Source organism: Elephantulus edwardii, unplaced genomic scaffold (assembly GCF_000299155.1).
Source record: "Elephantulus edwardii isolate Elephantulus edwardi_28Jun2011 unplaced genomic scaffold, EleEdw1.0 scaffold00080, whole genome shotgun sequence".
In the NCBI taxonomy this organism is placed as follows: domain Eukaryota; kingdom Metazoa; phylum Chordata; class Mammalia; order Macroscelidea; family Macroscelididae; genus Elephantulus; species Elephantulus edwardii.
The window spans coordinates 4,967,638-4,993,865 of NW_006399830.1; the positions used below are offsets into that span (position 1 = coordinate 4,967,638).

At 50.7% G+C, this 26,228-nt stretch overlaps 2 protein-coding genes across 2 annotated transcripts in view; both read left to right on the top strand.

The window, feature by feature from the left end:
* Positions 1-11,906, top strand: part of PMS2 (PMS2 postmeiotic segregation increased 2 (S. cerevisiae)) — a 28,153-nt gene extending 16,247 nt beyond the window's left edge. The window contains exons 11-15 of the mRNA XM_006889761.1: positions 1,722-2,580; positions 6,373-6,540; positions 9,880-9,980; positions 10,463-10,632; positions 11,763-11,906. Of these exons, the coding sequence (XP_006889823.1) occupies positions 1,722-2,580; positions 6,373-6,540; positions 9,880-9,980; positions 10,463-10,632; positions 11,763-11,906 (1,442 nt within the window). The remainder of the gene's footprint in view (positions 1-1,721; positions 2,581-6,372; positions 6,541-9,879; positions 9,981-10,462; positions 10,633-11,762) is intronic.
* A 4,401-nt stretch (positions 11,907-16,307) lies between these two features.
* RSPH10B (radial spoke head 10 homolog B (Chlamydomonas)) overlaps positions 16,308-26,228 on the top strand; it is a 40,278-nt gene continuing 30,357 nt past the window's right edge. The window contains exons 1-6 of the mRNA XM_006889628.1: positions 16,308-16,567; positions 17,736-17,811; positions 18,724-18,792; positions 22,547-22,720; positions 23,450-23,535; positions 25,273-25,393. Of these exons, the coding sequence (XP_006889690.1) occupies positions 16,308-16,567; positions 17,736-17,811; positions 18,724-18,792; positions 22,547-22,720; positions 23,450-23,535; positions 25,273-25,393 (786 nt within the window). The remainder of the gene's footprint in view (positions 16,568-17,735; positions 17,812-18,723; positions 18,793-22,546; positions 22,721-23,449; positions 23,536-25,272; positions 25,394-26,228) is intronic.

The following is a 26,228-nucleotide window of genomic DNA, read 5'->3' on the forward strand; positions in this document are numbered from 1 at the left end:
GTGAGAAAAAAACACACATCTCTAAACAACTTCTAAGACATATAGTTGTTATGATACTTGGCTTATTATTTTTCCCCACAGGGAACAGAACTCTTCTTTTGGAGTGAGATGATGTGTCATACTAGACGGTATTAGCAAATAAAGTCATCTGTTTAAAAAGAGAAGTCATAGAGCAATCGGTCCCTCTTTGCCTGGAGGAACAGAAGGAGAGAGAAGAACTCCAGCTACCATTACTGAACATTTAGATCAATGATTCTGTAGATGAACCCTGGTACAGAGAGGGGGGAATGAAGAACAAAATATACCATTATTATGGAGTTCAGACATTCTTGAGCTTTTGAAGCTAGATGTACCCTTCAACCTTTTGTCCTGAGATCTCTTGTAAACCTTAAAATCTTAAACTAAAAATATCTTCTGATGTCTCTAAATCAAATGCAGTGAAACCTGATAGAGATTATGATGTGATTGCCTTATTTCTCTGAATCTCACAAATGTTCTTCCTTTGATACAGTGCAGTCTTACCACTATTTTGTCTCCTGTTTAGTGGAAAATACTGTTTCTGTTACCTGACAGGTTTCTGTCTTACACAGGCTCTGGCTCACAGGTTTCACTGTAATACTTTAGCGTAATAATGAATGAATGCCTGCCTTAAGCAGCCTGTTCTTTTAAAGAACTCGACATGGTAGCAAATTGACAACAGCAGCTGGAAAGGTTAGAGAAGGAGCTTCTGAGCCGTGGATTCGTGGTGATGGGGAGATGCAATTTGGAAAGGGGCCGTGAGGATGGCTGTGCATTTCGAAGGACTCAGTGTCACTGAATTAAAAACTCTGGGGTTGGTGTATACTTTGTATATTCTTAGAAACCACAAAATAAAATATTTTATTATTATTATTATTTTATTATTATTTTGTGTGTGTACCGTCAAATCGGATCTGACTGGTACAGGAGGAGATTGCCCCTCCTTCTCTGGCAGAGCATCTGGTGGATTCGAACCACCTATCTCTGGGATTGTAGTGCAGCTTCTTGCCACTAGGTCACCTGAGCTCCCCTAAAATAAAATCTTTTTACAGAAAAGATTTAAATTAAAACAAAGCTACAGTTATTAGAATGGGGAAAAAAATGGAAAGAACCGCCAAAAAGAGGCGCACAGATGATGGTTCCTTAGCTTCCAGGCTGTTGACAGGACGTGACAGTTAAGCAGTGCACAGTGACTGAATTCTTTAACTCACTTGGCCTTTGTTTTATCATATGTTTACTTTGTGGTTACTGTGTGGATTTATAATTACTGCTTTATTAATTTATTTATTAGTTTAGTCAGAAAAAATGAAAATTACAAACAGAAAATATGTTTGTGTTGTTAGTTGGTGTGGAGGAGAACTGCCTCAGAGAGTTTTCTACCCTATAAACTTGGTTTTTTTAAGAAACAAACAAAAAAAATCTTATATCGCTGATATATACACTAGAGCTAGGACTGCTGGATTCTAAATTATTTTTATTTCTAGCTTTTTGAGGAAGCACCACTAGACAGAATCTTTATAGGAGCAGATCACCAGTTCTGTCTCTGAAAGAAGCCAGAGTGGGTTTGAACTGTTAACCTTTTGGTTAGCAGCCGAGCGCCTAACTGTTGCTCTTCTTGTATTTACCTGTGCTCTTACCTTTTCTGTGGTCTCTGTTCCACGCTGGTCAGTCCCTCACCCCCCTGTTCACGTGTGTCTCCTCAGGAGGCATCATGAAAACTCGCTCAGCAGAGATGGAGACGCCACTGCCAGGAACGCCGGAGAAGACAGCTTTGTTCCAGACTCGGGGAGCTGAGAAACGGGCGGTGACCATCTCCAGACTGAGAGAGGCCTTCTCCCTTCACAGCCCAGCAGAGCACCGGCCACAGAGCCCGAGAATGCCAGAGCCGAGTCGGGGTGATCCCAGACCAAAGACAAGCATGTCAGACAGCCAGCACCCCCAGACGCCTGGCTCCAGCAGGGGCACGTGTGGCCCTTGGGAAGCAGGTGCACATCCAGCCCCGGGTCCTTGTGACAGCAACGACACGATGGAGGTGGACAAGCACTCGGGGCTCAGCAGCACCTCGGCAGGCTCCGAGGTGGGAGACAGAACCCCAGAAATGGGCAGCCACTTGAGCAGCGACCAGACAGTCAGCTCCCCAGATGATGGCGTTTCACAGGAAAAGGCAGCATCTTGTCAGAAACTTCCAGAAAGGGACAGTCCTCTTTCAGACGTGGACCACGCAGTCCAGGAAGCCACGAAGGATAAACATAGGCTTCCACCTCAGCCCTCGCCCCTCTCTGCTCCAGACAGAAAGCGTTGTAGGAAGGAAGTCCCTAACATTCCTCGCAGGGTGATGACCCCAAGGGACAGTCCGGCGGCGTCGCTGGTGGACGTTGCTGTTGAGATCAGCAGGAGGGTGGTTCCTCTCCGCTTCTCCATGTGCTCGCTCGCGAGGCGAGTGCGGCAGCTGTGTCAGCGCGAACCGAGCAGGGAAGACAGGCGGGGCTACAGGAGGTTCCGGGCCAAGATCTGCCCCGGCGAGAACCAGGCCGCAGAAGATGAGCTGAGGAAGGAGATCAGGTAGAGCCGGCGATCCTGCCCGTCCCTGCCTGCTTCTCCTTGGAGGGGCCGAGGACCGAGCCCCACCACTCGGTGCTGCTGCGCTGGGGGGTGCAGTGAGCTAGGAAGGGTCTGCACCCGAGTGCTGAGTCAGCCAGCATCTATGGATTACACCCGGGAGCCCCGTGGGGCTGTTCCTCATCCCACAGGCCTGGCCTGCGTCGGGCTGACTTGTCGCCTGGGTTCGGTTTAGGGGCTCGGGCCTCTTTTGCTGTCATTGTTGCTCTGCCCTGTGAGACTCTGTGCTCACATGTGACCCCGATGTGGCACCAGTTCTCATGGCCCCACAGGTCAGTCTTCCACGCACCTCAGAGGACACTACACAGAATGGACCGACCGACCCACGCTCCTCCTCCTATTCTCATATAACCTTCTCCTTTCTGAGGTTCTGATCTTAACAGCAGTTCACAGTTCCTCAGCCACAGAGAGAGAGAACTGGAGTTCTGCTCCACGCTGTGACATGGTGACCTTGACACCGGGGTCTCTCTCTCTGTCGTCCGGTTAGGGCTGACCCACAGCTGAGCCTCTTGGGGTTTTCTGAGGTGATAGATCTTAAGGGAGGAGATTGTCCACCTCTCCTGTGGAGCCCCCCACCATGGCGGCTTGCCCTTTGATGTAGCAACATGAATCCCCACAGACCGGAGCTCCCTAGGACACCCCGGTGCTGAGAGAAGCAGACCAGTCCCAAAAAGACAAATCCCGCCTGAGTCCAGTTATGGGAGGTATCCCGGTCAGGCAGGCGCATGGGGACACGATTCATGGTGTGTCCTTGGTGCTGGAGGTCACACTGGCCGCTGCTGACCAGAAGCCCATGTGCTTTGGTGGTTTGAATCTGCCAGCCTCTCCTTGGGAGGACGGTGGGCAGTCTTTCCCCATCACTGTTTACAGCCTCTGAAGCCCAGTGAAGGTCACAGCTGAGTGAGGAACTGGGGGAGTGCGGGAATGGGGGTTACTGCTTAGGGGTCGGGCGCCTCCGAATGCTGTCAGTGAGTGATCTTACACCTGAGTTGTACATTTTAAAACAAAAAGGCCACTTTTATGTTGTACTTATTTTAAAAAAATGGTTTAAAAAACCCAGAGCCTGTGGCCAGCCTCCCGAGAATCTGATCTCATAGGCGTGGGGCAGGGCCCAGGCATCTGCATTTTGAGGAGTCCACAACCTCGGGGCTCACTATGAGAGACCCTCATTCACGGCTGTTGTTCTTATGAGATGGAGTGTTTGCAGCTCCCCAGAGAAACTCATTTGAAGTTGATGATTGGGCAGTAACCAGAGCGACCCAGGTGGTGTTTCTCTGCTCTTGATTTTCAACCATCCTTGCTTCAGATTACAGCTACGTTTGTCACGTTACTGCATGTTGCTGCAAGCTCCATTGTTTAAGCCAGGTGCCCGGTGTTGGGTTCACAGTGGAGATTTATTTGTGAAAATTCAGAAGCAGCCCTGGGTCTTGGGCAGCACCACGTCTTCCCCAGGTGCCCAGAGCACGTGCAGATGGGTTCCGGGAGCGTGGAGCCAGCACCTGTGAGCCAGGGAGCTTGATGGTGTCAGGGCTGAGCCTTTAGCTGCTAACTAAAAGGTGGATGGTTCAGACCCATTCAGCGGATCTGCAAGAGGACGAGCTGATCATTGCCCCCTGGGAAGATTGCAGCCTAGGAAACCCCCTGGATCATCTCTGCTCTGTCACATGGTATCACCGAGTCAGGGTCACTGAGTCAGGCTCAACTGGACAGCACCCGACATCATCAGCCTGCTGTCCTGCCTCTTGGCTCCACATCCACCTGCCATGTCTAGTGGAGGTGGACAGGACATCTGTCCCCACCATCCAAGCAGTTCCCACTTGGAGTGACCTCGTAAGACAGGTCAGAACTGCCCCGAGAGTTCCGAGGCTGTAAATCGCTATAGACACAGACTGGCTACTTTATCTTTTCCCCCATGGAGCAGCTGGTGACTTCATCCACTGACTTTGATTAGCAGCCAAGCCCTTAAGCACTGTGTCACCAGGGTCCTTAATGGAAGTGGGAAGTCGTAACCACTGGCACGCAGAGGCATCGTGGTTTCGCCCTGTCTCCTGTGCTGATAGTGATGCTGTGCCCTGAAATAGATGCCCTGGGAGAAGCTGCCACCTTTGTCCGGAGAGGACAGTGACCACAGGGCTGTGCAGCGGAATGGACATCCTGTGTGCACAGATGGAGACCGAGTGCTGGCCTGCTCACTGGCCTCGTGACCACTTTGACACTGTAGACACAGGGGTGAAGCTCAGTTGGTCATCAGTCTTCCAAAACGTGGTTGTGTGGCTTGGGGACATCCCCCTCTGTGACACAGTGTCGGCCTCTTGTAGGGACTCTGCTGTACTCTCGGTTAGGGGCATTCTGAAGCCACCCCCTAGAACACCCAGTGGGGGCTTCTGACTCATTGCCCAGCCTCCATGCTCGGACTGGCAGATTCTAGAAGGCCCAAAGGCCCACGGGTGTTCTTTGACACTGTGGGTGGGACTTTGTGTGTTTATAGCTTGTCTACCAAAATAAGAAATGTACAGAGGAGATTCCACTCCAGCAGATTTAGCTAATAGAACTGCCCCACGCATGACTGGTTTATGTCTGGGAAGGTTTGTTTGGCTGTTCGTTCACTGAATTGGAAGCAGCTCAAATGTTCTTCCGCAGAAAGTTGGCCAAACACACTGTGGTCTAATGAGTTCCTCTGTGGCTGCTTGAAAGAATGACATAGCTCTCTTCATATGAATCTGAAAATGACAAGGTGGCATTAAGTGACAAAAGGAGAATGGTGGTGTCGGCTGAGGAAAAAGAATAAAGAAAGAGATGGGACACCAAGAATGGAGGCAAAACAGAGCATAAAGGCAGGGGGAGAACAGCTAGAAAACTGAAGCTGAAACGCTCATCCCAGCTTCCCTGTGACTTTATTGAAAATTGCCAGGGAGCAAATCACAAAGAGAATTCTATGCAACTGGAGCCAAGCTCTTTCTATTGAAAACCTTATACTTGACTCAGGAGGGAGGGGTCAGCAAATACAGTCCAAGAACTGTGAAAACACCTGAAGGTGTGCCTTGCCGCTTAACCCCTGTGACCTGTCTTGGGGACTTCCTGCTTGTACCTGCACCTCACTCATATCCTGATAGAGCATTAGGTGTCTCATTGATATTTAATTTGAAATTTGGCTTCCTACAGAATGGTGTGAGAAATGTGGTTCCATTTTATTTTCTTTGATTAATTATATAGTAATACTTTATTATGATTTTGGTGAAGGCTGGTACAACAGTTAAGTTTCTGTTCAACAGTTTCTGCATACGTCAGTCGGTGGCAGGTGCATTCTTCATGTGTGATCATATTCCATGTTTTCTTTCTGATGCTTCTGTTTCCATTAATCTGGTTTCCTCCCCCTCCTCTCATCCTTATCTTTGGTTTAAAAGAATTATTGACTGTATTCAGTTTCTTTTCTTATTTTTAATGTGCAGACAAAAGTCTGAAAAGATCCACACCAATTTGTGTAAATAGCAGTCTTAATAGGTGCCCTCCAGTGGTTTATCCTGTGAAGCTGCTGGGTGGATTTGAACCACCAACCTTTCAGTTAATCAAAAAAGTTAGATGAAGTGAGTGACTAATTCTGCCCTTGGAAAGAAGGGCTTTTAGGGACATTCTCTAGTTTAAGCTACCATCTGGATTCTTGGTTGTCTTCCATTTTGTAATTCGCAGATTAGTCTTTTCACAATGTCACAAAGCTTGTATATTCTCTTCCTGCAGTAAAACCATGTTTGCAGAAATGGAAATCATTGGGCAGTTCAACCTGGGATTTATCATCACCAAGCTGAACGCGGATATCTTCATAGTGGACCAGCACGCCACCGATGAGAAGTACAACTTCGAGATGCTACAGCAGCACACAGTCCTGCAGGGCCAGAGGCTTATTGCGTGAGTGACCAGGAGACCTCACGTCCCATAACGTGCGTGTGTGCGCGCGTGTGTGCGCGCGTGCGAGTCTGCGTGTGTTCATATGTGTGTGTATAGTAGGCCTTGTTTTACTATTTAGCAGCATTATATTCCAACAGCATATTTTTACATCTTTTCACATGGGTAACAGTTAAACTGAAAAAACAAACAAGAGTTCATGCCTGTTGTCACTAAGTTGGTCCTTATGCACTGCAGCGCTAGAGGACGGATGGGAAGTGCCCGCTAGTGCCCAGGGCTGTCATCCGTATCTGGTGGCACTAACTTTAATGACCACTGCACTACCAAGGCTAATAGCCGTGATAGGCGCAGCTTATGGCACGATTATGTATCAGAATGAGCCTTGGGGTAGTGGGCTAAGTGTGGGGGCGGCTAACTGAAAGATCTGAGGTTCAAACCCACCAGCATCTCCTCAGGAGAAAGATGAGGCAGTGTGCGTCCGTAACAATTTACCTCAGAACTCCCAGAAGGCAGTTCTGCTCTGTCCTCTACAGGTGCTGAGTTGAAATCAGCTCGACAGTCTTTACATAACAAACCTTATAGCAGTTATGCAGAACAGATTATTCAGAAGGCTGGAAGTGTGTCGTCAGGATTGGTGGAAGATCTATCAACAATCTGCCTTATGCAGATGACACAACCCTGCTCATTGAAACTGGGGAGGACCTGAAGTGCCTGCTGCAGAGGGTCAAGGACTGCAGCCTTCAATATGGATTGAGTCTCAGTAAGAAGACAAAGATTCTCACCACTGAACCAATTCGCAGCATCAGGATGGATGGTGAAGAGATTGAGATTGTTCACAGCTTTAGGTTGCTTGGCTCCACAGTCAACACTCTTGGCACCAGCAGCCAGGAAATTAAAAGACATATTGCGATGGGAAAGTCTATTGTTAGGGACCTCTCCAAAGTACTGAAGAGTGATGGTGAGGGGAGCTCTGGTGGCCTAGTGGCAAGAAGCTGCAACTACAATCCCAGAGGTGCACGGTTCGAATCCACCAGATGCTCTGCCGGGGAAGGAGGGGCAATCTCCTCATATACCAGTCAGATCTGAAGAGTGATGGTGTCACTCTGGAGACTAAGGTGCGTCTGATACAGGCTATGGTCTTTGCAATCACTTGTTATGCATCAGAGATCTGGACAATGACAAGGGAGAACAGAAGGAGAATTGATGCCTTTGAGCTGTGGTGCTGGTGAAGAGTTGAGGGCACTGTGGACTGCTCAGAAAACAGATTCATCCTTGAGAGGGTTAAAGCAGGCTGCTCCCTGGAGGCAAGGATTCTGAGGTTCCATCTGACATACTTTGGGCATGTTATAAGGAGGGACCAGTCTTTGGAGAGGGACATCATGCTTGGGAGGGTGGAGGGACAGCGCAGGAGGGGAAGGCCCTCTATGAGGTGGATTGATTCAGTGACTGGGGTAATCGGAATGGGTGTATCGGAGACAGTGTGATTGGCACAGGACAGAGCAGAGTTTAGGGTTGTTGTCTATGTACAAGCACATAACAACAACCATCTCTTGACCAGAAAATCTTTTTGATCAGAATAATTTTTTAAAAAGTTATTTGTGTTTTTGACTTATAAACACCCCCATTCAGCAATTTCTCTGTAACTCGGTGACAGCAGGCACGTTCTTCCGGCTCAGCAATGGGGCTCACCCCCTGAGTGTTTCCTCACTCTTTTTATTTTTTTTTTTTTTTACTCTGAGGCCAGCCCCTGTGCCTGAGGCCCTTGTTCCCTAAGGTCCCTGTCCTCTGAGGGCCCTGTCCCCTGGTGTCCCTATCTAATCTTTCCAATTGCTCTTGTCAAGTTGATGTCATCTTCAAAGAGCCTAATGCTCAAGGCAGACCTTTTTCACTAGTTAAGCTAAACTGTTAGTTTTAGGCCGACTTCAGAGAATATTTTTGATTTGGAGTTTATAGATTATTTCAGGAGTTCATCCAATCTTCATGGATCTAGGAAGTCTAGATTCCATGAGAACTTGAGGTTTTCTTTACCCCTTTCCTTGACCAGTGTCACAATTTACAAAGAGCAGAGATGCCACTGCCTGGAACACTTCCCTCTCCCTCCTGACCTGACTCCCACTCCCCTGTAGGCCTCAGGCCACTCCCTGAGCCCTTCCCTGGCCCCACCCCACTTGCTGTGAAGGCACTATGTGTCTTTTCTTTCTGACCCTCACTGGAGCTTGAGTCTTTCTTCCCCCTGGGTCCACTTGTTCCTTCGGCCAGAGACCCATGGGTGTTTGTTCACCATCACATCACCCCCAGCAGCAGCATGTGTCTCAGGAAATTCTCAGTACACCCAGGGAGGGCTTTCTGGGTGTGCCAGCAGTGACCATGCTGGACTGAAGAACAGAGGTTGAAGGTTCAAGTCCACCCAGAGATGCCTCAGATGAAAGGCCTGGCCATCTACTTCCAGAAAAAACAGGCCTTGAGAAACCATATGTGTTTTAAAATACCTGCAACTCAGTGACAGTACCAAGATTTGTGTGATGTGTGATAGAGCTGAAAAAAATGATAACGTGACTAGGAAACTTAAGAGATGAGTAGGAGAAGCCCACTGCCTCGGAGTCGGCTCTGACCATCGAGTTTCTGCAGTCTTTCTTTTATTATTTTTGTGTGTGTACTGTCAAATCAGATCTGAACGGTACAGAAGGAGATTGTCCCTCCTTCAGCAGAGAATCTGGTGGATTCAAACAGTGCGCCTCTGGGATTGCAGCGCAGCTTCCTGCCACTAGAGCTCCCCTACTGAGGCTTCAATTTTAACAGGAGGAAACTGCCCACCTTTCTCCCATGGAACAGCTGGCGGATTGGAACCGCTCACCTCTTGGTTAGCACAGCTCCTAACACAGTTAAGTAGGACACACATCCTCCAGAGCAGTGTTCTCCCCGTAACCTCCACGGGGTCGCTGGGAGTTAGAATTGACTCAGCAACCATGATGGGTCCAAGTTCAGGAGAGGTGCGAGGATGGACGCAGACAGAGGACGGCCCAGGAGCGTAAAACCAGGACTGTTTACTCTGCTTTCAAACGCCTGAAGTGGCTGAGCTTAACTGTAAAATTGCCTTTATTGTGAGGAGGAAACATCCTATTTTTTTATGTTATTACAAGGAGAGGCTCAGAAACTAACTGCAGTGCAGTGGGGAGAGACGGCAGGAAGAAGTGTTTTGCAGCCACTTTTTAAATCTACAGGAAGATCCAGAAAGTGACTGGCGACACGTTGCTTACTCCCAAGGTTATCAGGCTTCTGCTCAGCTTTGGCTTTGCAGAGGAACGTTTGACACCAACATGAGCTGACTCTTCTGTTTTTCAGACCCCAGACGCTCAATCTGACTGCCGTCAATGAGGCTGTTCTGATCGAAAACCTGGAAATTTTCAGAAAGAATGGTTTTGACTTCATAATTGATGAAGATGGTACGTTAGTCGTGAAAACCCCCCGCTGTGGGTGACCTTCCCTCTGACTTCCAGGCTGCGAATCTTTCTCAGGAAATTGCCGTCTTTCTACCGCAGACATGAATCTTTCTGGGGAAACTGCCCATCGTTTCACCTCGGAATAATTGGTAGATTTGAACTGCCAACCTTTTGATTAGAAATCCAACACATAAAGAGCGACACCACCGAAGTGGTTATTCATTAAGGTTTACTGAGTCATGATTTTCTCTGGGTCACAGAGCTTAGTATTTATAAGACGTGAAAGAGGTTTCCCTCCACAAAAGCCCATTTTACTTCTGCCTTCCATAGTTTTCACAATTAGCCCTAAGATGAAACGCACCTTTTTTAATAGACTTTGAAGAACAATTTTGGTTTTAGGAAGTACAGAACACCCCCAAGTACCCTTTCCTCTGCACCCGTTTTTCTGTTTGCATTTTCCTAACAATGTAATGTTCCCTTCTTAGCTCCGGTCACTGAGAGAGCCAAGTTGATTTCCTTGCCAACCAGTAAAAACTGGACCTTCGGCCCCGAGGACATAGACGAGCTGATTTTCATGCTCAGCGACTGCCCAGGCGTCATGTGCCGCCCTTCCCGAGTCCGGCAGATGTTCGCCTCCCGGGCCTGCCGGAAGTCTGTAAGTAGAGGGAGAGGAGGGTCTCCTCCCGTGGGCCAGTCCACACGGGGTTTCAGCTCAGCTCCGGATCTGGTCAGCTTATCAAGTGTCACAAAGAGAAAACCTAAGCAGACCAGCCACCAGTTAGACTGAGTCGGTGTGACCCCAGGTGTGGCAGAGTCAGGCACCCAGCATTTTGAGGCTCATCGCCAGCCCGTTCTTCCAGAGTGCCTCAAGGTGCCTCAGCTCACCAGCCAAGTGCTCAGCCCTCATCACCCAGGCTCTCCACTAAGAGCTACACCCCCTCTTGTCAGTTAAGCTCTGACTCCTAGGGACCCCCTCGGGGGTTCCTTGGCTGTAGACCGTTCCCAGAGTGGACTGCTCATCTGTCTCCCTCTGAGCAGCTGGTGGATTCAGACTGCTGACCTCTGGCTAGCATCCCAGCCTGGAGCAGTCTGTGACCCGAGCGCCCAAAGTGCCAAGGGGTGTTGTAGACAGAACCACATATGGTGTGTGTGACCTAGTGACGCAAAGTGTTGACCTGTAACCTCTAACGCGCATTCACTGACATCTCCCTCCATCTCATAGGCAGCGTTCTGCCTCTGCCGTCTGCCTGTCCTAACACAACTCACCATTTGCTCATGGAATCTGTGTGTGCGGCTGCTTGAACAAAGTGCCACCACCTGGGGCCTTAGCACAGCCGCGGCGTGTTCTCTCCAGCTCTGGGGCCAGAATTCCCTCCCACCTCCGAGTGGCTCCGACAGTCCCGTGGCGTTCCTTCTCGTGGGCGGTTTTCACTCTTCACAACATAAAGTCAGGAAGAGACTTAACTTCTTTCAGGTTGCTCATGTTGGATTGGTTCTGCCCTGTGATTACTCCCCGTGTGTGGCGTGAAACTCTGTGCTCCACGAGGTTGGCAAAGCTGTGGCCACTCAGAAGCAGACTGCCCGAGCTGCCTTCCACGGTGGTGCTGGCTGGGCGCAAACTGCTCATCTCTGGCCAATAGTTCAGTAGTTGCTTGGAAACACTTTTGAGTTGCTCTCTTGCTCAGCCTTGTTTCGGAGAAAGTGCTTTTGAAGAGTTACCTGTCAGAGTAAGAATCCGTGCACAGCAGCCAGCTGTGTAGCTGTAAACTTTTGTGTCTCGCTCAGGTGATGGTTGGGACGGCTCTCAACGCCAGTGAGATGAAGAAGCTAATCACCCACATGGGCGAGATGGACCACCCCTGGAACTGCCCCCACGGGAGGCCCACCATGAGGCACATCGCCAACCTGGACCTGCTGACCCCAGGCTGACCTCCCTTCTCACGGGCCAGGCCTGCAGCCTTCCGCTTGGAGAGGTGGCGCTTGATCCCAGCTGTTTTCGTTTCACGATCACTTTGCTACTTAAAACAAGAAATAGCCAGGTACCAGATCTGTTTTAAAATAATCATGAGGAACTTTCCACACCTGGTGGGATGTTGCTTGAACTGTTTTTCTATTGTGCATTTGAGAGAGAAAGAGGGTGAGTATGTGTCTAGAGTGTGTATAATCAAGAACTTGTGAAATTGGCAAGACGTTGGAATGTTCCCTGGGCATCTGCTCAGAGCGATGTCATTTCATCTCAGTATTCAGCTCTTCAAGATGATTACATTTACATTGCTTTTATTTCAGACTTAAAATTATGATCCTTTAAGGTTCATGGTTCTCAAACCAGCTGTGCATTGCGTTTTTAAAATGTAAGCATCCAGAAACTCGGGGGCCACACTGCTTCCAGGGGAGACAGCTGGTTGGGCCCTGCACACCGTGTGTAACCCTTGCCCAGTGCAGCCATGGACAAAGCCCCCAGCTAGCAGGGAAATAAAAGCCAGGATTCCTTGTAACCTCAGTGCTGGTCTGCGTTCTTTGTGTGAGCCTGTTGCCACCATTGTCAGCCCCAACTCAGTGACCCCTCGCAGTGTGACACAATTGCTCCACTGGGGTTTCTAGATTGCAGTCTTTACAGAAGAAGCCCTGGTGGCACCGTGGTCAAAGAATCCAGCTGGTAACGGAAAGGCCAGTGATTTGAATCCACAGGTGATCCAGTCTGCACCCCTCATGGCCTTGGAAACCCCCTAGCACGTCTCCTCAGCCTGCAGCGTTGATCGTGGTTGGAATCGATTCACTGGCAGTGCAGGCTGATTTGTTTGGAATGTCCACGTCGCCAGGTCTTTCCTCAGCACAGCCACCGTGAACTCTGGCCTTCAGGTTAGCTGTCAGGTACCTGCCTCTCCAGGACGGCATTCTGATCGTGGGCCCCGCATGGTGCTGTATGTATCTCCACGGTGTCCCCTTGTGCTCCGCGTGGGGATGGACAGGTGCTGTCTGTGGGATCCAAAAAGTGGCTGGGGAGATAGTGACTGCAGGTGTGCCCCCTGTCCTCACTGCCCAGACCAGAGACCTCCGGGGAAGAGACTTCCATCCCCAAACTTAGAATTACTTCACTGTAACCAGACAGGAAAGTAATAATTGCAGGCATGTCCCCAGATAATGGGCATCCACTCCCCTACCCCGGCCCCCAAAGACCAGCAGTGCAATAAAGGAAGACTTACATGTTCCCAGCGCAGAGAGGTTGTGCTTACATTCATTCAACTGGGTCATTAAGGAGCCCTGGTGGTGCAATGTGTGACGTGTTGGACCGCTAACCTTGTCAGATGGCACCCACCCCTGACTCCTTGGCTGGGTCCCATAAAGATTCAGCCTTGGAGGCCCACTGAGTGCCTCTGGGAGCCTGAATTGACTTAGCGGCTGGGGGTTTGGTTTGCTTTGATAGTCCATTAAGTGGACAGGGTTGGTAGATGCTTCTGAGCTGACTTCGATTCAGAGCATACAACAGTGTTAAGTTTGAACTACGTGAGAATAACCAGAATAGGACCCAGAGACATGAAAGTGAGCACGTACTGTCAGGGAGGGAAAAGACGGCAGTGAAGGGACTTCAGCTGGTTAAAGCAGTGTCTGAGGATTGAAGCGAGGCCCGCCTGCACTGCCCATCTTGCCCCTAACCACCTCGGGCTCTGTGCTGCTGACTGTCGCCCAGGCCCCCTTTGATAACACAGGAACCCCACAGGCTGGCAGAACAAGGATCCCAACGTGGCTGAGTTCTGATCCGCACCCCTGTGAGAACTTTGCCGTAATTGGCAGAGGGCTCTGCAGGTGCATTAAGTTAAGGCCCACGTGACGGTCCAGGTGGGCCTCGTGTAGCCACAAGGTTCTTAAAGGTGGGTCTCGGGCAGCCAGGCTGGGGAGGCTTTGCGGATGGAGGATCGGGTGCTGACCACGGACACCAGGCCTGTAATGTTGGCACTAGCAGGTTCGCCTGGAGGACCAGGCCTGTGGGCCCTGCGGCAGCTGCCACGTGTGGCTGTTACCTCCAGCCGGTTCCAGCAGCAGGGGGAATGCAGGGTCTGAACGTGACCTGTTCTAGGTGAGGAGAGTCAGAGAGCTGCCCTGCGGTAGGGAGGCTGGGGTTTGGTAGGCTGGGCTGCTCCCTCGCCTACACCAGGGTCCCCCTCTTTCCTCTCAGTCTTCTGGACCCTTTTTTGGCTGGTTATTTTGGCTTGGGCTAGCCCTGAACCACTGCATCAGGGCTCTTAGGAGGGGGCCTCCAGAAGCGTGGACCGTGGTCCATGGAGGGGAGGAACCAGGGATGCTGCGGCCCCTTAAAGAGAGGGCGATGGGTGGTGGGCCCTTACGGGCCACTTTTCAACTGCATGGTTGGGTCTGTACGGATTTCAGGGGAGCTCAGGGTGGGAGACGCGGACCACCGGCCCTATTAAAGGCGGAGCATGAATGTGACTGGTGGCAGTTCCCCTGCAAGCGGGGGGCGGCCCCGTGGGTCGCGGCCCCTTTAAGAGCAAGGCTTGGGCGGGGTTAGCGGCTAGAAGCCGGGCTTGGGCGGGGCGCCGCGGCCTGTTTGAAACGGGCGGTTGTACTGGTGTGGGGCGAGGAGGGCGGCGGGCCCTTTAAGAGCGTGGTGCGGCCGCGCGTGCGCTGCCCGTGGTTGCCGGGCGACCGGACGCGGCCAGCGCAGCGCCGCCTCCGCCAGGTTTTCCTGAAGCCCGGGATCCGGTGAGCACCCTGTGCCGACTGATGCGCTAGCGCCCTGAAACCGGAGTGAGGAGAGGGGGTGTCTAGGAAAGGGGGGACCTTGGAAGGGGAGAGCGGCGGTGCCGGAGTCTTTGAGGGATCATTTCTAAAGTCCGTTAATAGGAAAGTTTCTCTGTGTAGACCACGGAGCACCGCCTCTATAGGGGTGGGACGGAGAAGTCACAGAAACTAAGGGCTTTGGTTTAGATTTCACTGATGGAAACCGGAAAGTCTTGACTGAGTTCTTAGTGAAGGCAGTTTGGGCATCAGCGCCAGGAAAGAGCCGGGGACTGTCAAGGGTCAGCGCACAGGGGGCTGTCCACCGGGTGGGCGGAGGAGGGTGTGCACTGTAGGCGGGGATGCCCGGAGTGGACCCACCCTGTCTTCACCCCAGATGGCCTTCGGGGCCGGGAGTCTGCGCCTTTGGAGCTCTGGGCTGTGTGTCCTTGGGCAGATTGTCCATCGTTTCTTGGCCGGGGGATACTGTATTCAAGAGCGGGCTGCAGGAGTTAAAGGTAAAAAGCAGGAATAGGAGTTGAACTAGTTCCTCCATTCACGGAGCGCTGGCTGTGCGTTCTTTCTAGCACTTGGTGGATTTTTCTGTGCATTATTTAATGGTTTTACCGAGACAAGGAGACGTGGAGGTGCCGTGGTTAAAAATGTTTGGCTTTCGGCGAGCTCTGGTGGCCTAGTGGCAAGACGCTGCACTGCAGCCCCATAGGTGCACGGTTCGAATCCTCCAGATGCTCTGCTGAAGGAGTAACAATCTCCTCCTGTACCAGTCAGATCTGGTACACACATAAAAAAAAAAAAAATTAAAAAAAGTTTGGCTTTAAAAAACAAGGTTGGGGCTCCAATCTACCAGTGGCCCCTTCGGGAGCAGGGTGAGACAAGTATGCTTTGGTCAAGATAGACTCAAAAATGTAGGGACTAGTTTTTCTCTGAGTTACTCGGTCACTGTGCATAGGAATAAACAACAGGGCAGTAGGTGGATTTGATATCTGAAACAGGAGGAGATGAACTTGCTCAGGGCATCTGCAGGTACATGCTGGTCCGGCACTATCCCTGTGCCTTGTAGATTGTGGTCCAGAGGATCTCCTTGGCTAACTTTTGGAAGGTGATTGCCAGGCCTTTGTTCCTACTCTTAGTCTGGAAGTTCAGCTAAAATCTTCTCAGAGTTGTACCCAAGGCTCCACCGACCGACCTGTGACGGCTGCACGTGAATGGTATTGATGGAGGGGGGATAATAGGAGCAACTGAAACAAAATGAAAATTGTGTTTTTTACTTAGTTCATGTTTTAGAAAGAGAATGGCAGTGGCATTGTGTTGAAAGCCCACAGATTAGTAAATGAAAAGTGTCAAATACTTAAAGCATTTTAAAAAATTTTAGATGGCATGACAATGATCTGGAACGAGAGGTGCATTGCAAAGGGACCGAGGGAAGGAGAAGGGAGGGAGAGGGAGGAAAAGGTGCAACAATTAATGAATTTTTAAATAAAAAGTTAACATTTTTTTAGACAACATTCATCAATGAAACAAGCCACTGCTCTGCAAAGGAATCATTTGACGTAAACGCCAAGTCTCCCAGAGGCAATGGTGAAGGAAAAGAAAAAGTCCGAGAAAAAGGCGGGGGACAAGTCGGTCCGCTCCCCCTCCTCCACCAATGAATATCCAGAGTTTTCCAAACAAGATGGCAGCGTGGTCCGGCAGGATGTGACCCTGACTGCTGCCCGCAAGGTGGAGAAGCGGCTCAATGAGGCGAGCCCCAGGAGAGAGTCCAAGAGAGATGAGCCGCCCAGTGAAGACACCACGCAGTACGAAGAGCCGGTCCTGACCAAGCTCATCGTGGAAAGGTGAATTCCAGCCCTCCCAGCGGGCACCCCTCTTCCTCTCAACTTCGTGTTGTGCTTTGCCTGACAGTTAAGAGGGCACATTGTCTTCCCATTCAACAGTCCTCACACGTTTTGCTTTACGGCATCAGTTACGGTCACTAAGTTGCAGCAGCACTCTTCCCGCTTCCTCCATGTGTGTACCATTTCTCTTCATCCTTCTTGTATACTCCTTCCTGCCTTTGCTATTTTCTCCTTAAACAAATGCTTCCGTTTGATCTTGTTTGGCTGATTGTTCCAGGGCCAAGTCAGTCATTTTTGGGAAATTTTACTTTTCTTCAAAGATTTGAAGGCTATTTAAAAAAAAAAAATTAAAACACACACATACACACCCACCACTACTGACCAAAAAAGCAAACCATTGAGTCTACTCCGGTTTGTGGTGACTTGTCTGAGTAGAACTGGGTGGGCTTCATAAGGTTTCCAGTGGCTGATTTTCTGGAAGCAGAATGCCGCGCCTTGCACCCGTGGCACCTCTTGGTGGGCTGGAACTTCGTGTTTCTCTCAGCAAGCACCTGAGGATGTTCACTGTTGTTCAGTGATGCAGACCGCACCCCAAGGAAACTCCCTTACATCAGATCAGGGCTGTGACCTGACAAGGGTGCTGCAGCCCACCCTCATCCTCCTCCAACTGCTGGGCCTGTCACATTGCAGCCCAAGGATGATTACATCATCGTACAGCTTTCAAATAGCGTCATATAACTGACAAATCACTGGAGGTCATGGCCCAGGCCAGTTCTGGGGCAGGAGCGGGGACACAGTTCAGTCTGTGACAGTGGCTCATCCTGACAGTCTATACCCCAGGGCCACTTGTTTACCTCGGGTCCCACCATCTGATGGTCTTACGCAAACTCGCACATGATCTGGAATTGTGTTATTTACTCTCTTGCTTATGCCTCCCCTCTGTGGACTGGAAACTCCTGGGCAGGGGGATCATTCCACCGTGTCCTAGCCTGTCCACAGCTGTTTCTTCAGGACTCAGGAGGCCAACTCCCCTTCCCCACTGATCATGGGAGATGTCTGTGGACTAAACGAGTGAGATAATGCTTGTATCCTCAGGAGACCCTGTCTGCGTTGTAACCCAGGAGGCCTGTCATTATCATCTGTGAACTCTCACTTTTTCTCTCTGTAGGTACGAAGGGGAGAAAGTCCGTGGACTGTACGAGGGTGAGGGCTTCGCAGTCTTCCAGGGAGGATGTGTGTACCACGTGAGTTTTATGTCTGGTCAGCTGAAAGCTTTCAGTTGACTTCTTTGATAACCATTGAATCTTCAAAATATGTTGGAAATGCTTTGTGCTGATTCTACTTGGAACCTTGACTACTGCATGATTGACCCTGTCAGCCTGTGGGAGGTACAGTCCCCCCTAAATGTCCCACCCCTGGGCTTTAGTGGGATGCCTGTAGCCATTCCTGGTGCATGCTGCCATCTGGTGGGCACCCGTGTACCTGCACAAGTCACAAGAAAGGGTCCTCATCCCAGCAACCACAGCACCAGAGACCTTTTGGGACAAGTGTATCCCACTAATTGTGTCAAAACTCATTATTACCTCAAACTGGTTTAATAAAAAAATTCCAAGTAGACAGTAATATGGTGTTAAAAGAATTAAGGTAGAAATATGGTTCAGTAAAACCGAGTGGGTATGTCTGGTGGCAAAACAAGGGCTCAGGAACTAGGACGCAACTATTAGAGGATTGGGTGTTCAAACCCACTGAGATGCACCTTGCAGTGGAGACCTGCAGATCAGCTTCACAAGGTCACAGGCTTGGGGGCCTACAGGCGGTTCTGTTCTGCGCACCTGAGGGTGCCTTACAGCTCCTTACATCAGTGGATGTGTGTTTTAACTGTATTGGGAGCCCTGAGTGATACTAACGGTTAATGGGCTGCAAGGCTGCTGAAGAGGTTCAAGTTCAGCGAGGCACCTCAGAAGAGAGTCCTGGCATTCTAGTAAAACGAGCCATTAGAGTCTGCAGAACTTGGTTCCACCTTCACCCTCGGGGAGGCCCTGCGAGTCGGTCAGCCCGCCGGCAGCATTCTTTCAGGGTTCCGTCTAGCGAGGAAAGACGGGCAGGAAAGGGCACGGCCCAGCGGTAACCATCTGTATCTCCCCTCTGCTTCTCAGGGCATGTTTTCAGAAGGGCTCATGCACGGACACGGGGTGTATGTTTGGGCTGACAAATTGAAATATGAGGTAAGTCGCTAACAAGTCGCGGTTCCACTCTGCCATTGTGAGAATTGATGGCAGATCCCCTATGTAGTGCCCTGTTTGCCTTGACAAATGAGTCACACCCTCAGAAGCGCAGTGCAGCTCAGCTGAGACTTGGGTTTCCCCCCACGCCAATGAGGGGCTTTTTCAAGCTGCAAAAAAAGTAACTTGGTGGCGAGCTCTGGTGGCCTAGTGGCAAGAAGCTGCACTGCAATCCCGGAGATGAGCGGTTCAAATCCACCAGATGCTTTGCTGGGTAAGTAGGGACTGTCTCCTCCTGTACCAGTCAGATGTGATTTGATGATGGTACACACACATGAAAAATAATAAAAATTTAAATGGGAAAGTAACTCGTAGTTAAATAGATCCTGTGTACTTACTGACTGAATATTCTAGAATATTCTGGTCACATGTATACGTTTAGCTGCTCCTGCAGCTTGAATCCAGAACACACACATTTATGCTAGAAGAAATGCAGCCTGGATGGCCCTTAGGAGCGAGGTGGTTGAGACTTGGTCTTACATGCTTTGGGAATGTTCCCAGTAGTGACTTGTCCCTGGCGAAGGGAGTCAAGTTTGGAGAAGCAGAGGGTCAGCAAGAAGACCGGTGAAATGGACGGACACGTGGCTGCAACAGGGGGCCCCGACACAGCAGTGGCTGTGAATATGAGGAGCTGGCAGGGGTTTTTGACTGGGTGGCACCTAACCGCATCCACCTTTACAGAACCTTCTGCCTCAGTTACCTTTGAGCAGCTGGTGGATTTGAACCACTGATCTTTTGGTTAGCAACTAGGTGTTTTCCCTCTTGGACCACCAGGGGGCGGTATAATGGGATGTAAACTGGGCTGCTGTCAACTCGATTCTGATTGGTGGCGCCTCCAGGGGTTTCTGAGGCTGGAGTTCTCCAGGGGCGACTGCCTGGTTTGCTCTGAAAAGTGGCTGGTGGTTTCCAGCTGCGAGACTGGAAACTTATTTTTGGCTAGTAGCAAAAGTTAGCACACTGTCACCTTGATAATAATACAGAGGGAGTCAGAGAAAGGTCATATACATGGGTGGATATGGTTTGAGTTCCCATTTTTAAAGGTACAGAAGCCTGCATAATGAACTACTTGTGTTTCTAAAAAGGAGTAAGAATTGGTTAAATTGTGGTATACCCACACCGCAGGGTGTTAGTACCTCACAGTATAGAGAACAAATTGTCACAGTACAAATGACAGGGAACCTTAAATGCTGCTTATTACATGTAAGAAAGGCGCTCTGGTGGCACAGTGCTTAAAATGCCTGTAAACAAAGCTAAGATGCTCGGTTGTCTGCCCGCCCCAGGGTCAGTGGTCCGAGCCCACCAACCACTCCACAGGAGAAGGATGAGGGGGTCTGCTCCCGTAAAGGTGGTGGCTGGGGACTCCTGCGGGTCAGCTCTGCTCTGTGCTTCAGGGTGACCTGGAACTGATGCGATGGCGGTGGGAGTGGGCTGTGAAGGACGCCAAGCAGAACAGAACCCTGTGCTCTGTGATCCCAGCTCTGTGACTGGTGTTCTGGAGAAGGCAGAACCACCGAGAGTGAAAGGATCGGGGTCCCAAGAGCTTAAAGGGGAGGGGCAGGTGGAGCCCAGGACTCCAGGCTGGGAAGCTGGCCTGCCCGACCCTGTCAGGTGGACACAGGGCCTCAGGCATCTGTCCAGTGAACGGAAACTGCTGTTTACACCAACCCGGACAGCCTGCGCCCTGCCGGAGAGTCCGTTCCACATCATGACCCCGCGGTGGGCTTTGAAGCCGATGTCGGTCTTTACAGGAGCACCAGCTGGTGGCTTCATGCTATGTGGGTCTTTGTTCTGGAAAGTAATCTTACTACATTTCCTAAGGTGTAGGCTTTCTAACATTGCTTGATTGTGTGTGTGTGTGTAGACACACACACTGACTATTGTTGTTGGGTACTGTCAAGATGGAGCTGACCCTCTAGTGGGTTTTCAGAGGCAATGCTTGCTTGGGAGAAGATTGCCCATCTTCTGGTGGATTTGAACCAAATACCTTTGTGTTGGCAATACAGTTCCTTACCAATAAGCCACCAGAGCTCCCTAGATCCATCCATCCATCCGTCTTGCAATGTTTTATTGTTTTGGCTTTCAGTGTGTGTGTGTGTGTGGTTTCTGCTGGAGAGTGACTGGTGGTTTCGAACCACGTATCTTTCAGTTAGGAACCTGACATGTTTCACACTCGGCCCTGGGGCTCCTGTCTGTCTTGATTGGTGCTGGAACAGTATCAGCCCATGCGTCGACACAAACGGGCGGTACTGACGCAGGACGTTGACAGGAGAGAACCTTGTAGCGGGGGCGGGGGGGTAGAGCTCTCCGCACTTTCTGCACTTTTTTTTTCTTTAAACTCAGGCCCAAAAACCATAGTCTAAACTCTGGTGGTGCAGTGGTTAAAACGCACAGCTGCTAACACAAAGGTCAGTGGCTCGGACCCCCCAGGAACTCAGCAGGCAGCTTCTGTAACGGTGGGTGATAGGCCAGCTCTTAGCGACCCCGAGTCTGTGGGAACAGAACCCTGCCTGATCCCGTGCCGTCCTCACAGTCGCTGCTGTTGACAGCCCGTTGAGGTGGCCCCTGCCTGCCTGTCTTGCTGAGCGTCCCTCTGTCCCACTGGCCCTCTGCTGCCGACTCTGGGGCATCTCTGCTGTCGTTTTGCGGCTCTGTGGCAGCCCATTTGCTGTGTTTGCTGCAGTTCTGACACCCGCTGCGCTCACCAGCTGCTCTGTGGGAAAGATGTGCCCGTCTGCTTCTGGAAGGATTCACAGCCTTGGCAGCCTGATGGGGCCCTTCTGTGTCCTGCAGGGTGACCGTGGGATGGAATAGACTTGATGGCAGTGGATTGTTGGGGTGTTTTTTAAATACATCATTTTATGTAATACACACATATTTAATGCATGGCTTCTGGAGCCAAATTGCTGTCCAAAGGGATCAGGCCAGTGTCTGCTTCTACCCACAAATGCAGGTGGGCCTGGGGGCTGTTGTGAAAACAGACTGGGCAGAGCTGCCAACTCCATGGTGACCCTCAGGGTTCGTGAGGACATCCGAGACCCCTCCCATCCAGTCAGGGGTGCAGTGTGAGAGGCACATGAAAGGAGCAGAGACTGTCTGGGCTAATGGGCAGCTGCACTGCCCTGCGAGTCGTCCTCTCAGTGGACACTCAGGGCCCAGCAGAGTGGGCCCCTCAGTGGTGCCCACCACCAAGTGTCAGCCTCAGTCCACTGCGTTGACTGACTCTTAGGGGAATGCTAGGTCTGGCTAATGTCAGAATCTTCTGGAAGGACCTTTGAACCACGGCCATCAAGTCGACCCCACACTTGTCAGCGTCAGACCCCCAGGTCTTTCTCCTGGGGTGCCTGGTGGACCCGAACCACATATCTTGGGGTTAATCAGGTGAACGGTTTGGCTACCTGCATACCTGGGGACCCCCAAGGGAACTTCGGGTCCTAGAGCATTAGCCTCCTGAGGGGGAAGTTTGATAGCCTGTGTGTAGTTTACTGGACCGGCAGTCACAGGGCCCCCCTCACTCCTTGGTGCTTGGGGCTCCCTCACCTGACCCAGCCTGGGGTCTACACAGCGGAGGAGGTTGGGATGTAAGTGAGGAAGGGAGACTTGGAGCCACATGTGAGTCTGCTGTCCTCACAGAGGAAGGCCTGGAACGGCCTGGGAGTCCACCCAGGGTTAGGCACCTTGCGGTTCCCCGTCTCTGCAGGGGGACTTCGTGAAGAACATCCCCATGAACCACGGCATCTACACGTGGCCAGACGGCAGCACCTACAAGGGGCAGGTGGTCAACGGCATGCGCAACGGCTTCGGCATGTTCAAGTGCAGCACCCTGCCCGTGTCCTACATCGGCCACTGGAGTGACGGCCAGAGGCACGGCAAGGTGCGACACAGGTGACCCCAGAGGGAAGCAGTCCACCGCTTCTGCAAAGAGGACGAGAGGCTCCGAGGGGGACCCGGGGCATGAGGGCGAGGCCGGCAGGAACATCAGTAACGGGTAACACAGGTTCAACTGAGGGGGTGCCGTGTTGGAGGGGGTGGTTAGAATGTCACTAGAGAGGGGGACAGAGCTGCACAAAGGTGACAGGCAGCAGGCTGTTCCCCTGCACAAGCCTGTGGGCTCAGCACTAACAAGCCCGGACCCACAGGAGAGGCAGACGGAGAAGACAGAAATACGGGGAAGGGAGGGGATGCCCTCTCCCCAAGCATCAGCCGTTAAAAGCTGTCTAATGGAACTTGCACAAACCCTCACTGGTCAAATTGAGTTTCCGTCCGACAGTTGGTGTATGCGTTTCCTCATGGTGATGGCAAGCCTCATAGTGTAACAGCACCTTCCCGCTCTGCCCTGTTTTCTGTTTTCATTCATCCTCCTTGCCTGCCCCTCCTACCTTCTGAGCTTTTCCTGGGGCAGAGGCTGCCCTTCTGGTTTTGCCTGAGCTTCTGTGCTAAGGAGAGCATCCCTCCCTGGTGCTACTGATGACCTTAAAGACCCCTCTCATGTTGTTTTGGCCCCAGGGATGAGTCACAGCTGACCCTCGTAAGTTCAAGCTCTACACCTAAAAAGCTTGCACTTCATGAGGCTTGTTTTTTAAAGGGTGTATTATCTGCTCAGGGCTCCATCTACTACAATGAGGACGGCACCTCCTGGTACGAGGGCGACTGGGAGAACAACATCAGGAAGGGCTGGGGGATACGATGGTAGGTGCATGCGCGGCCACGTTGTGGGGGTGTGTATGGAGACCCTGATGATTTCAGGGTGCAGGGCAGGAGATAAAGGGAACAGACGCCTTGCACGAGCTGAGTCAGATATTTGCGTTAACCCACCAAATGTGCATGATTGTTGGAACAGCTCACTGAACGTTTAGGAAAGCGCCGCATTACAGGGTGTCTCGTCCTGCTCTTCAGCTTTATAGTCTACACAGAAACGGCCTTGGTTCTGCGCAGTAGCCCTGTGTGCTTTCTGAATGTTGGCACATTGCCTTGATTTGATGGTGTCTCCCCTCCCTCCTTCCCTCCCTCCTTCCCTCCCTCCTTCCCTCCCTCCTTCCCTCCCTCCTTCCCTCCCTCCTTCCCTCCCTCCTCCTCTCCTCCTCTCCCCTCTCAATGAGTTAGGTTGATACAGGGAATAATTTGCCCAAGTCTATCAGATGATGAGGATGGCACAGAATAGGTTCATAGCTGTGGTTCATAGGGTAACAATGAGTTATACTTGACAGCACATATATATATTATAGACATTATATATACTATATACACATTATATATTATATATTATATATTTGATATATGCATGTGTGTATGTTTATGTACCTATATGTATATCTATCTAAGTTAGATATATAGATAACAGGTGGCTTAGTGGTAAAAAAGTGCACTGTTTATACAAAGTACAGGGTTCAAATCTACCAGCAGAAAGATGATACAATTTCCTATGCAATTTACCACCTTTGAAAACTCATTAGGGGTTCAGCTATGAGTTGGTTCCGACTCCACAGCACCACCACCTCCACCACTACACCACCACCACTACTACTTCCTCCTCTACCACGACCATCTCCTCCTCCTGCACCATGTCCACACCAGCACCATCTCCTCCGCCGCCGCCACCACCACCACCACCAACCAGCACCACCACCAACCAGCACCACAAGTATATATACACATATATACATGCTTTTTTACAATGATACTTTGTTTTGGGGTTCCTTGATCTATGTGTGTGTGTGGTGTTTGGTTGAAAGTTTACAGAGCAAATATCTTTTCCATTCAACAACTGATACTGTTTCATGACATTGGTTTTAGATTGAGTTGTTGAAATCAAATATTCTAAAGATGAGAATATTTCAGGGTCAAACGAGAACTAATCAACAGTTTTATGGGGAATTACTGAAGAGTGATTGGAAGGAGTCCCTCTTGCCCACTCTCTCCCAGGATGAAAGAGCCAGTTTTCTAATGTGATTTTGATGTTGCCCCTAAAGGTGATTAGTTTTACAACCATTGGATTCAAACACAGAAGGTTGTATGGACCAAAGCGTTCAATTTCTTTCTTTTTTCCAAGATTTCTGTAAGACAGTAACTTTTTTTGGAAGTTCACTGAAAGTTGACAGAGCAAACTGGCCTTCCATTCCACTGTTCACACACACGATGTAATGCTTTGGGACATTGACTGCAGTCCCCACCTTTGTAACAGCACTCTTCCCGCTCCCCTCCTCGGCCCTCCCTGCCTTCTGAGCCATCTCCTTGCCCACACGCTGCCCCTTTGATCTTGTGCACACCTCCCTGCTGTCACTGGTTCCCTGACAGTCCTGTCTGAGGTTTGGCTGAAAGCTGGGTCACAGCGGGTTGGCTTCCTTACTCAGGGGCTTAGGGAGCAGGTTCTGACGTGGACGTGGCACACACAGTGGCTGATTCTCTAACATCTGTGTTTTGTTCTAGTTACAAGTCTGGAAACATCTACGAAGGCCAGTGGGAGGACAACATGCGCCACGGGGAGGGGAGAATGAGGTGGCTGACCACCAACGAGGAGTACACCGGGCAGTGGGAGAAGGGCGTCCAGGTACCGTGAGCTGGGCCCACACTGTCAGACCAGGGGCCCAGGCTGCATGCTGCCGCGTGGTCAGCTGCCGCTTTGCTGGCCCTCACCCATGATGACCTGCCAGACACCAAATGACTGTGTTCTGGTCTAAAGAGCCCTGAGGTATCAGGCATCTGATGTGGCTTATACATCGATCTGGTCATTGGCAGCCAGGGTCAACTCACATGACCGCTCTGTTGCTGTTGTGAAATGCTCATTCAGAACTGACCCCTAGCTCACCCTCCAGGGGTTTTCAGAGGCAGTAAATCCCACAGGAGGAGAGTGTCCATCCTTCTCCCATGGAGCAGCTGGTGGATTTGAACCACAAACCTTTGTATGTCAGTGCAGCTCCTTACCTCATAATAGCTCTCACAGCCCATTTATAGATTTCTTCAGGGATTTTCTGCACAAAGGCACCTGTTTTAGTGTACTTCACAGGGACTGTGTTTTTGACGAATTGAAGGTTTGTGGCAATCCTGGGAGCAGATTCGTTTCCTGTTCAACAGTTCGTGCTCTTTTGGGTTCATACCATTGATTGTGGTCCCTGCCATGGAGCAGCCCTCATCGCGCTCCCTCTGTGTTTCCTGTTTGCACTTCTCCTCATTTCTCCCCCTTCCTGGTCTCTGCGCTTTCTCCTCACTTTCCACACATCATCTGCCTTGTGGTTGATGGTGCTAGGGGGTAAACGCCTCCCTGGTGGAGTCATTGGCCTTGCACACCTGCCTGGTGTTTGGCTGGACGCTGAGAGGGGATGACCTCCAGCAGTGAAGGATGACCACAGGCCACAGTGTTGGGGAGACCTCTTAGGGATTTTTAA